General features: G+C 37.5%; 1 protein-coding gene across 1 annotated transcript in view; it reads right to left on the minus strand.

Annotated features, from left to right (window-relative positions):
• ush2a (Usher syndrome 2A (autosomal recessive, mild)) overlaps nucleotides 1-12,430 on the minus strand; it is a gene marked incomplete at its 5' end in the record, with an annotated part of 251,879 nt that overhangs the window by 150,034 nt on the left and 89,415 nt on the right. Inside the window, 3 exons of the mRNA XM_079833659.1 lie at nucleotides 3,426-3,587; nucleotides 5,807-5,920; nucleotides 8,286-8,471. Of these exons, the coding sequence (XP_079689785.1) occupies nucleotides 3,426-3,587; nucleotides 5,807-5,920; nucleotides 8,286-8,471 (462 nt within the window). The remainder of the gene's footprint in view (nucleotides 1-3,425; nucleotides 3,588-5,806; nucleotides 5,921-8,285; nucleotides 8,472-12,430) is intronic.

Raw genomic sequence — 12,430 nt, forward strand, 5'->3', positions numbered from 1 at the left:
GAAAGAGTGTAAATGGTGATGTACAACTATTACAACTGTAAATGTTTTTGGTTCAAGATACCTTGAATAAAATTATACACAAAATACAAGGGGTAAAAATAAAATAAAATAATTCAAAAGTGGCCATAATTACCCTTAAAGGTCCCCTTCTTCGCGATTCCATTGTTCAAACTTTAGTTAGTGTGTAATGTTGCTGTTAGAGCATAAATAATACCTGTAAAATTATAAAGCTCAAAGTTCAATGCCAAGCGAGATATTTTATTTAACAGAAGTTCCCTTTCAAAGCCTACAGCGAACGGCTGGCTTGGACTACATCCTGGTACTTCCTTCTTTAATTACGTCAGTAGAGCAGTAGAACAGACTAACCTCCGCCCACAAAGAAACGCGAAAAAGGGGGCGCGGTCTTGTTGCTGTCCCACGTGGAGAAGCGGACGGTCGCGTGGAGAAAAGGAACTGTTGCGTTGAGTGTGTTTATCGCCATGTCATCGAGACGCTGTTATTTTCATCCAGGAGTCAAATCACCTTTGTTTGGCTTTCCCAGGGACGCTGTAGAGATTATTGAACGCATACATCTCTCCGTTAAGAGGCGTGACCTTTCCAACGTGCGCTAAGCTGCTGTCAAATTACAACACAGGAACCGCTTTCACGTGCGCTAAGCTGTGGTCGAATCACAGCACAGGAACCGCTTGCACAATCACAACTCATTACGTATTTCTGAAGGAGGGACTTCATAGCACAAGGAAATCACCAGCCGTTTTTAGGACGGTGAGAACAGCGGTATACAGATAAGTAAATTGTGTGAAAAATACTGTGTTTTTTTACACGCGAAACATGAACACATGTTATATTGCACACTGTAAACACAATCAAAGCTTCAAAAAAACACGAAGAACGGGACCTTTAAAATGCAAGTAATACATTTGAAATACATTTTGATTCGCTCTGTGCAATTCTGCATTAAAGAGAATATAAACAGGACTCATTAATAAGGTATGGAAGCTTGTTTCCATCACAGAAGAAAACAATTTGAAAGTTAATTGTGACTTTTTTTTCTCACAATTGCGAGTACATATCTCGCAATTCTGACTTCATAACTTGCACTTTGACTTTATATCACACAATTGCAAGAAAAGAAAAATCTGAACTGTGAGATAAAGTCGCAATTACCTAATTATTGATTTAATAAAACGAGGGAACTAATTATTATATTTTATGCACAATTTACTTAAAACGAGGGAACAAATGAGTAAATCATGCTGTAATTAACCCAGAACATTCCTTTTGTGAATGAGTAAATGTCACCAAGCCAGACAGTGTGTATGTGACTTTGACTGGATACTTTCCATTCAAGCAATGGACACCAGAAAGCTGTCACAATTCACCAGTGTGAGTGCCCGTGATCACCACCAGAGGGCACTCCAACCCGGACTGTCATTTCATCAAAGACTACTTTACCCATAATCCTTTGCCCGGACCAGAGGTGGGTAGTAACGAATTACATTTACTTCGTTACATTTACTTGAGTACATTTTTTGGGTAACTTGTACTTTTAGAGTAGATTTAAAGATGGGTACTTTTACTCTTACTCAAGTAAATTTCTTGTGAAAAAACTGTACTTTTACTTAGTTACATTCGGTGGCGTTCCTCCGTTACTGTCAAATGGTAATAATTATATTATATATTTTAAAATAAGTTAATATGACTTTCGCAAGTCTCGCGATACGTTGGAGGCTGCTTCGCGAGAGGTTGCTACGCATCACCCGCTTATAATTAGCGCGCGTTTCGTCGGAAGATGATGGCCGAAGCAGAGGAAGATGTGTGTGAGCTACGGGAGGCAGATCACCCGTGGCCTCAAGTTCAGTCTATGATTTCACTCCAAGATGTCAAAAAGAATAGTTTCATAATGCGATGCATGTTGTGTGCACCAAAACGAACTGACATCTCTCAGCATACAAGAATTCCACCCTGAAAAGAACATGTAGCGGTAAGTGTCACAATGATGCCTATATTTGAACACTATTAACGGTCATTTGGTAACTATGGGAAATTTTCCCTTATTATAATACTATTTCACACACTGTCCGAGTGTTTTCCTCATATGCGCTCTTGTGCAAGCAATGACAAATCGTTTGAATCCTCCAAACAACACGTCCACGAACAAACGTTCACATCTTCACATTTACATATAATTTTCTTCACAAAATGAAACAAATTGAATAGCCTAATGTGCTAATGTGACGTCTTGCATTTATACACAAATCCAGACAGACACCTGTCTGAAGTGTAGAAAATACATACAAATAAAAACGGTATTGTATTTTATTCCTAAAGAATAGCCTATATACTTATAAAAATATAAGAACAAAGTATGTTTTAAGAAGAGCTCTAGTTAGCCCAGCACACCAATAATTTACACTGTTTAACCATTAATCACACACACACACACACACACACACACACACACACACACACACACACACACACACACACACACACACACACACACACACACACACATATATATATATATATATATATATATATATATATATATATATATATATATATAAGGTTCATTAGCTTACATTAGTTAACATGAACTAATAATGAACTGCACTTATAGAGCACTTATTTATCTTTATGTTAATTTAAACATTTACTAATGCATTATTCAAATATTGTTAACATTAGTCAATGCACTGTGAACTAACATGAATAAACCATGAACAGCTGGATTTTTATGAACTAACGTTGACAAAGATTAACTAATGCTGAACAGAGGTGTTGTTCATGGTTAGTTCATGTTAACTAATACATTAACTAATGTTAACTAATACAACCTTATTGTAAAGTGTTACAGAGAGGTGTGTGAAAGCTCTCCAAGTAGCCTGAAATTCAGGGTTTTCGCTTCTTATCAATCAGATCGAAAGTAACTAGTAACTAACTACTTGAGTAGTTTTCTCATTGAATACTTTTTTACTCTTACTCAAGTAAATATTACGATTGTTACTTTTACTTTTACTTGAGTAAATATTTCCATAAGTACTTGTACTTTTACTTGAGTACAGATTTTGGCTACTCTACCCACCTCTGGCCCGGACTTATCATCACTCATTGTTTGCACCTGTGTCTCATCACCTCATTACCCCATTACCCCAGCCTATATAAACCATGTTCACTCTGTCATTCACTGCAAAGTCTTTTAAGTTGTATCACTGCATTTCTGAGCGTTTTATGTCTGTTGGTTTTGGATTACCCTTTTGCCTGTCTCTCTTGTCTGGTTTGCCTTATTGGACTGATTACATGTTATGACCTCTTGCCTGTTTGACGACTACGAGTGTGGATTACCCTTTAATAAAGCTGCATTTGGATCTTCTACCTTTGAGTCTCAGAGCAGTAGGTTACAAAAGCAAAGTCTTGCTTACCTGTGATATTGAAGCTGGTTTTGTTGCCTTGGTACACAACAGTATTGTCTTTGTAGAGGATGTATTGGGTGATGATGCCGTTGGGTTTGAATGGAGGGTCCCAGTGGACAGACAGAGAGTTAGGGTAAGAGATCGCAGCAGGTGGAGAAACCTCTAGAGGAGCTATTAAAAAAAAGACATTGATAAAAAGATCAAACAGTTAGTTACTTATTTAATTGGAGTGAACAATTAAAGTGAACAAAAAACTTGGGGTGAATTCTAAAGGTATGGTACATTTAAAAATATGACAATATTTTAATAATAAAAGTATCTATATTTTAATAATAAACTATTATTATTTATTGTGCTACAGGGCTGTTGAATGTTCGATTCTGATCAGTTGACGAACGTCCTAAGGTGTGCAATTTATTTCTTCAGGAAACACACAGCTGAAGTAGTTCCAGGCAGATTTTGACTGCAATGCAGTTCCATAATATCACTCTGCCAAATTATTTCAGTTATTTCAAAGGTCCTCACAGCATACAAAAGTAAAAGAACCAAAACCCACCAAATAAATAAATATAACAAACAATAGGATCAAACTATTTCTACGTTTTTCCAACTAAATCCCACTCTCTTTCTCCGGCTCTCTCTGCATGCACACACATACATACACACACACACACACACACACACACTCACACACACACACACACACACACACACACATACAAGCAAACATAACTTTGTTGTCAGCACTGCACGGCGACTATAAATAAAATAGTTTCTCTAGTGAAAAGCCATATGACATTTCACAGTAGTCAGCAATGTTGCTGTTCTTGAAGCAGTTAAACTTAAAGCTTTGCTATTACTAGAGATGCACAGAATCAGGTAATTCACACACGCTTAACCAATCTCTCTCTTTCTCTTCATCTGCATATCAATGGCTCAAGCCTCCGTTACTAGCTCTAAAATTAAGTTTTGGAATTAGCAACAGAAGGGTGGGGAGGAAATTATTAAGAAATTGGTCCTACACACAAGAGCACTTTAAGGATAAACATCTGACAAATGTCTAAACAATGAACAATGTCTCGACGTGTGGTAACCGTAGAATACGCAAAATAGTTGTCTCCAGGACATTGAATTATTCTGATTTTTTTTTATATATATAAATGTTTTTCTAATAATTAAATTTACTGTTGTCAATTATTCCTTACCTATTTAACAGGTTAATTGATAAACAATTTCATATTTTACAGTGTATAATTAAAGAAAACATATGCAATAAAAAAGAGAAATATTTAAGGTTCTGCACTATTTCTAGGCTGTTAATGTTTGTGACCAACAAAGACTGCCTCAATGAACAATTTAGGTCAAACATGTTCTGAGAAAGAGTCAGTTGAGAATGAAGTTGCTTCTGTATGTGACATTGTTAAAAATGTTAAAAATTTCCCTCGTGGAGAATCGATACTGTAATTTGGGTTAGTAATCAAGTCCACATCAGATCGATTTTTTTTCACTCCACGATGACCCTTAATGTCATACTATCCTTTAAACAAGGCTATTTAGCCCAACTTAGATTAAAACGCTATCTACATTTTTCAACCTCTGCACTCACTGCCAAAAGAGAGAAATCTGAAAATATCTGCCTGAAAGCGCACTCATTTTATTTGGGACCATCTCTATTTCTGCAATCAGACAGATAAAATAATTGCTGCTGACAATTAATCTGTCTTTATACTTGCTGTTTCATGTAGGAAAAAGGCTTCCTGACTGAGGAAGAAGGTTCTTTGTCTTGCCTGTGCGGTCAGACAGATGTGAAGGCAATAAAGAATGAGCCTGGACGAGTTGAAAGAGAGAGAGAGAAATGATGTTTGCCACGGTGTGCTCGCGCCACAGGAGCGGCCCTCACCGGATTGAACGAGAACGGTGGAAATGGGCCGCTTGATTCTCGATTTCATACTTTTCGGCTCCACAATCAATTCTTTTTAGCCCAAACTGTCTTTAGATTTACTTCTCTGGTTGAGTGAAATGAAGAAGCTTTCATTAATCTTTCAGATGCCTTACATTAAGACAAGGCTCTCGCATGAACAATGTAACAGCAATTAAAAAGCCCATTAATCTGCATTACAGCTATTAAAGATGCATGTCATTAAAGGGGAGAGAGTTCAATCCCGCACTTACCCCTGTTCCTAAAACCACTCTCCAAAAAACGGGAATAAGAATGAGACGGGGAAATAAAAAAATAAATAAAACGGAGCAATTACAGCCTGGCATTGCACTTTGTCATCAAATTAGTTTGGAGTTTTCAAGCAAATGGCTCGGCACTATTTGAGCCCCTCTCGTCACTTTTATTATTCATCAAAGAAATGTGGGAGTCAGGACCTTCTAAATGACTTTACCCTCTTGTGGAGTGCTGAAGCCGGTGGCGAGTGGGCTCTCGCTGCACCCGGCCTGAGTGCACGCCGTTAGGGTAATACTGTAGCTGCTAAAAGGAGCCAAGCCACTTAAAGTGCCTGAAAAAGAAGAGAGGAAGAGAACGTTTCAGAGAGCAAGAGGCAAATGTCATTCTTTTCTCTTCCATATTTCAAAAAGTGGGCCTCCCCAACTCTGCTTCTAAAGACTTAATGCAATGGCTTTTCAAACACAGCATAATATAACCATCACTTCTGATAATAGGTCTGGATTTAAAAAGGTCTTTATTATCAAACAGTAATATCTCCTATTAATCAGACGGATGGAAAGTGATGCGGCCTTTGCTATTCAGGATATGGGACACTAATGACGTTATTTAATGGATAAAGTGGCTGATGCTATTTAACGGGGGTTTCTTGCGCGCTATGAAAGTCACTATTCAGGCCTGCTGTGAACAATATGACTCATCACTCAGTACTTTTACTCATTAGTGGTTGTTTGTAAAGATGTTAAAGACATGGCCTAAGTTCAATGAGGTTTGTTCTCGGCTTGTGCTTCGCTCTTCAGTTTTGATAGGATCACAGACATCCAAGCAAATTATATTCTGCCAATAAGTCAGTTAAATTAGGCCGAATGTTTACATGAACGAAAACAATTTAAAGTAAAAGGAAATATGACCCACACCATATTAACAATGAGAAAAAAACATGGTTTGTATCAATCACAAATCAATTTGCACCATGAAATATCAGTTACAGGGTGCATTAACCATCTAAATTGGATTGACCTTTAGAAACCAAACTTTAAAACAATAAATAATATAGTCAACAACAGTTCTGTTATGATTTATGAATTACAACAGACAACCCCAGCAAGTGCCGCTTCAAATTCATCTTTATTTTTTTTTAATTTGTCATCCAAAAATAAAAGAGGCAGGATCCATTTAATGGAGTGTATGAGTGAATCTTTGGCTAGCGTCCACTGTATCCATGTAGCAGACAGATTTTGGAAGAGTTGGAAGGTAAACACCCCAGCCGAGCCATAATTGGCCAGGTAAGTATAACTTTTTTTTTTTTTTTGTCAGACGTCTTTTAATTCAATTAAGAGCCTGACCTGCTCTCCTCTCGTTACCCACTCATTTGCTTTCGGAGTTTTTATCTGCCTGTGTAATTCTGCTTTTGGTGTCACAGCTATCATAAATTAGTGCGGCTTAGGCTTGCGCAGGTTGAAGCGTGCCAAGAACAAGGCAAAAAAAAGGGTCTTCTTGTTTCGCTTTGCCCGGAGACAGAATCTAACCACAGTGATTGGTCATCTGAGAACGTAATCGTTGTTTCAAGATCCTCATTTGTTCTTTGAAGTAGTTTCAAGTAACCAAGCAGATTTTCAGTCTATAAACTTGCAATGTCACATAGGGAACACTGTCCTGACTACAGATTGTCTGGAACGTTATTGCATTTTGCGTTTAAAGGGATAGCTCACAAAAAAATAAAAAATAAATCTGTTATTTACTCACCCTCATGTCATTCCAAACTTGTATGACTTTATGTCTTTCAAACAATGCAAAAAGATGTTTAACAGAATGGGGCAGGAAATAGAGGACAATGAATATCATGCTCCAAAAAGAAACAAGCCATGGTCATGATTCAACTTAAATTCTATAAAAAACAAACAACTTGGACATTCTGTCACTCCTTGAAAAAGAAATGTGCTGTATTGAATGCCCACTTGTAGTGTACATCAAATCTTTACATTCAGTACATTTTAATAATATTTTGTCAAGCTTTAAAGAAGTATACTTATTTTGATGTGTTCACTAGCATATATAAAGTACTTGATAATATGTTATTTGATTACATTACACATTTGATTAAGTTAATTAATACATGAATACATTTTAAAGGTAAACAGTACTCTTTAACTATATTGCAAAGACAATAGAAGTAATAATTATAAATTGACATACAGCATAAAGATGTACTTATGTATGTGGATAAAAAACACTTACGTTCAACTAATTACATTTAATATAAATTTAAATGATACAATATTTTAATTTATAGTTTAAAGTGCTCAAAAACATTACATTTAGTTTGCACTTAAGTATATTGTTTTAAAGCATATTATTTCTATAATAATTTCTCTTCTTGGAAAAAAAAAAGTGCAAAAGTGTACTTATTTTTCACAAGGGAATCCATGGAGAAACAAAGTCAGATGGGTTTTCGAAACACACAAGGGTGAAAAAAATGATGACAGTTTTTATTTATGGGTGAACTATTCCTTTAAAGGTGTTTTGGACATTTCACACAGGTTATGGTTAGCTAAAATAATAGCCAATTCAAAATCAACGTCTTATTTATTCCCTTTTGCCAGCTATTAAAACGGTACTGAGGTCTCTTAGAGCCAAAACAGAACATAAGGGTTAAAAGGTGTCAGAGCCAAGCTCCAGGCGGACGGTGTGGCCCTTACCTGTCAGGTGCTGAGAGTGGGGGAAGGTGGCGCTGATGGGGGACGAGGTGGGACGGTCCCGGCTGTACGCTTTCAGTACGTACTTCTCAATTACACCTCTGACCTCCGCCGGCTCCTCCCAGCTCACCTCCACGCTGGAACCATTTACACTCCCAACTCTGGAGGGAGGCAGCACACTTTGTGGAACTGTACAGGAAATAATAGGTGAGAGAGACACGTGGAGAAGAAAAGCAAGAGAAAAAGAGAGAGAGAGGCAAAGTAAGGGGGAGGAGAGGAACAAGAGTGTGAGAATCCAATTGGGAAAGAGAGAAAGTGTGTGTCAGGCCAAAGAAAAGCAGCACACACATTCCTCACTTTTAATAGACACAGTAAATCATATCTAACCATTAGCATAAATACAATTTATTAGAGTTGTAACTTTTTCAGCACTGATTTAATATGACTGTACATCCAGCGTTCATTCCGGGCTATATTTCACACCCATCAAGCGACGGCTTGCTTTCTCTCCAGGATTCACATTTTAGGGGGCATAAATAAAACAGTCAAACATATGCAGAAATGCAACAAGCATCATTTATGTTGTGTCACGGACTACAGAATCTCTTTAACACTCGTTTATACAGTCAAAACAAGCCAGACAGCAGACGTGTGTGATATATCCACCACTGGAAAGCTGGTCTTACCTATAATTCGGTGTATACAAATTTAAGTAGGAAGTCTTTGTGATTCATCATCTGTACCAACAGGGCTGGTGTTACAAATTACAAAGGTGTTTTAAACCAAATAACACTGCTGTTGAACGGCAAAGAGCAAATGTGTAACTATGCAGAGAGCGGAAAAGAAATCTGACAGAATGGATGCAATTAAAGACAAAAGTAAAAAGGGTCAATGAATTCAAAATGGACCCTATTTACTTTCGTAACGCACATTCCTGGTGCTAACAGTTCATCTGGGTATGTTTCTTCAAAGAAAATGCATAGTTTGCACTTATTTTGCGTCACTTTTCACGATCCGATCAATTCCTGATGAATAAAATCAAGTCCTGTTCTATATTTTTCCTTCATATATTTCAAAATGCATCAAAATATGTAAATAAAATGGGTTGCAAAAGACAATTTACTTATAAGATGCACTAAAGTACTTGTTAAATGAGCACCGCAACCGAAACAAAAGCCACCTTTTACAGTTCCTCCTGAACCAAAACAACGAGCTTATGCTGCATTTAAGCCATAACTACTGTAATTTGGAAGAGACGGAAACCTGCAACGTTATACTCGGTTTCAATGGCAACACTATCAACGGCGAAATGAAGGTCAGTGCTCTTTAAGATGTTTTTTGTTCATTATTTTTGTATGTTATGTACTTTAAGACATGAGTTAGTTTAACGGCATCTCTCGTGACGCTTTGCAGACTCTGCTGTGTAGCGTTCATGTGTTTTGAAGGAGCCGTGGCTTTGGAGACACTAAGAAAGGAGGGTGGGAACTTGTGTTTTCAAAGCTAGCTCGCTATTGCCTCTCCCAAAATTTCCTACACTACGTTTAGGCATTTTACATATCTGAACCTCTTCGTTTTAATATGGACACTATCAACCTTCTCTCTCTTTCTCTCCTCCGCACTGTAATAAAGCAGTGTGTGTGATGCATGCTCTTACAGAGAGGTTCACGATAAGATATCTCCAAGCAGATCTCATCTTCTTGACTGCTACATATATTGTGCAGATAAGAATAAAATGGGTTGGCCTGAAAACTATGACACAAACAAATATCTGTACAGAGCCTGTAAGTACTGGCTAACTTGTAGGCCTTTTTGTTTTAGGTGTGGGAGTAAGAGTGTGTGTGCTCAGTGTAAATTTCAGTAAAGTATAAATAGTAGCTAGAATAGACTGTATTTTTTGGAAACATAAACTTATTCTGTAATTACTGAGCAAAACTATACTAGAAATTGTACATTATGTATTTACCTACAGTAATGACATATTATTGTAAATTACACTACCGTTCAAAGGTTTGGGGTCGGTACGATTTTTTTGTAAGAAGTCTCTTATGGTCACCAAGTCTGCATTTATTTAATCAAGTGTTTATATAATGGTGAAATATATTGTGAAATATTATTATTACAATTTAAAATTAAAGCTGCTAGCAGCGATGAAAGGTCCCTTGCACATGCACTGCCACCCGGTGGCCTCAGGAACACAGTGAATAGTGGGTGACATGCATTTAAGCGGGTAAATTTAGGAGAAATATGGCAAACTCACTTCAATGTGCCACACTTCCTTCTGCCAGCAGGTGGTGCTTTGACTATAACTGAATATTGCCATGTAGATGTCTTCAGGTCAGGACTATTATCAAACATGTGAAGTTTGAGGTAGATCGGACATTGTATGCCACAATTTAGTTACAACAATTTCCTGTTTCATGGCAAAACAACGAAATATGTGAGGCCGCCACGGACACGCCCTTCAGAGAAAACTCAAGATCTTCGCAATGTAACATCGCAAAGGCGTTTAGATTAGACTGACCAAATATGATGTTGATCTGATTAAATCTCTAGGCAGAGTTGATTAAAGTACAACGTCTGGAAATTGCAAAATTTGCAACAATTCAGCAAAGAAAAATCTAAATATCTCACTTCCTGTTGGTTTTCAGATTTCGTACCAGGAGACTTTTTTGTAGGTATTGGGCTGTTACATGTGTCTACCCAATTTCATAGCTGTACGTGAAATGTAGCGGGAGGGGCACTTCTTTGAAATTTTGTAGGTGGCGCTGTTGAGCAATTTTGCCACGCCTAATTCTGAATCCCATAACAGACGTACATTTTCACCACTTCTAATACGTGTGCAAAGTTTCATGAGTTGTGAAGTTTGAGGCAGATCAGACATTGTATGCCTGAGTTACAACAACTTCCTGTTTAATGGCGTAAATCACATACATTAGCACATAGCCACATGTTGCAAGATTTAATGTGTTTCTAGCATGTTTGGGATTTCATGGCATATTAAAAAGTGTTTCTGGGAGTGAATTATAGTATAAAGCATGCCATTTCCTGTTGCCAGCAGGTGGCGCTATGACTAACTGAATATTGGCATGTAGATAGGTCAAGACTCTATTCAAACATGTGAAGACCGGTCAGACCGGACATTATATGTCCGAGTTACAACAACTTCATTTTTCATGGCGAGACGATGAACTTTGTCAGGCTGCCACGGACACGCCCTCCAGGGAAAACTCAAGATCTTCACAATTTAACATCGCAAAGGTCTTTAGATTAGACTGTGCAAATATGATGTTGATCTGATAAAATCTCTAGGAGGAGTTTGTTAAAGTCGGCATGAAACGGAAGTTGAGATCGTCTTTTTCTCCTTATTGTGACGTATATCCGAGTGAAACGGCTTCTGAAATTAGAAAAAATGTAGGGCGGGGCTTGATTTCGTCCTTCGGGAATTGATTGGATCGTTGGAAGTTGGGCGTTGCTAACAAAATGGAGGCAGATTTGAAGTTTGCACTCAGTTGTGGAGAAAAACTCGATCTATCTCTTAAATAAATGTATTTTCTCTCTAAATCTTTTCTACATAATGTTACTGAGCATATTTCCTCACTGTTCGCTGGTTTATGCTACAGATTTTTCTTATTTTAAGCCTTTTATGGCTTTATTTCTGTAAAGCTTTTTTCTCAGCTCTCCCTTATAATGGGGGCGCGCCGTAAGCGCGTTCACACGCTGCATTCCTCGTCACGAGAAACTGTTCGTCCGACTATATTGAGTAATTTTTACATTAAAAAAGCTTTTATTTCTCATATATTTCTCTCTTTTTGCCTCAAGTCCTTCTTGAAGAAGGTATTCTGTATACCGAGAAAAATGCACCTAACCACGATCAGTGACATGTTTCTGAGAGGAGGTGCAGAAACGAGACGGGGCGATAACCCCGCCCTCGCACCATAGCACATGACCGGGAGAGAAGAGAGGTCGTTTCTATGGGGGAGGGAAAGTTAACATATTTGATTAAAGATTATAAGGGTAAATTATTTTTTTTAAAATAATGAAGTGCACAGATAAATCAGTTATAGTAAACACTACAATATTAATATAAAAATACGAATTGTAAAATTTGATTTCATGCCGCCTTTAAAGTACAACTTCTGGAAATGGCA

This window comes from Gobio gobio, assembly GCF_949357685.1.
Source record: "Gobio gobio genome assembly, chromosome: 13".
Lineage (NCBI taxonomy): Eukaryota > Metazoa > Chordata > Actinopteri > Cypriniformes > Gobionidae > Gobio > Gobio gobio.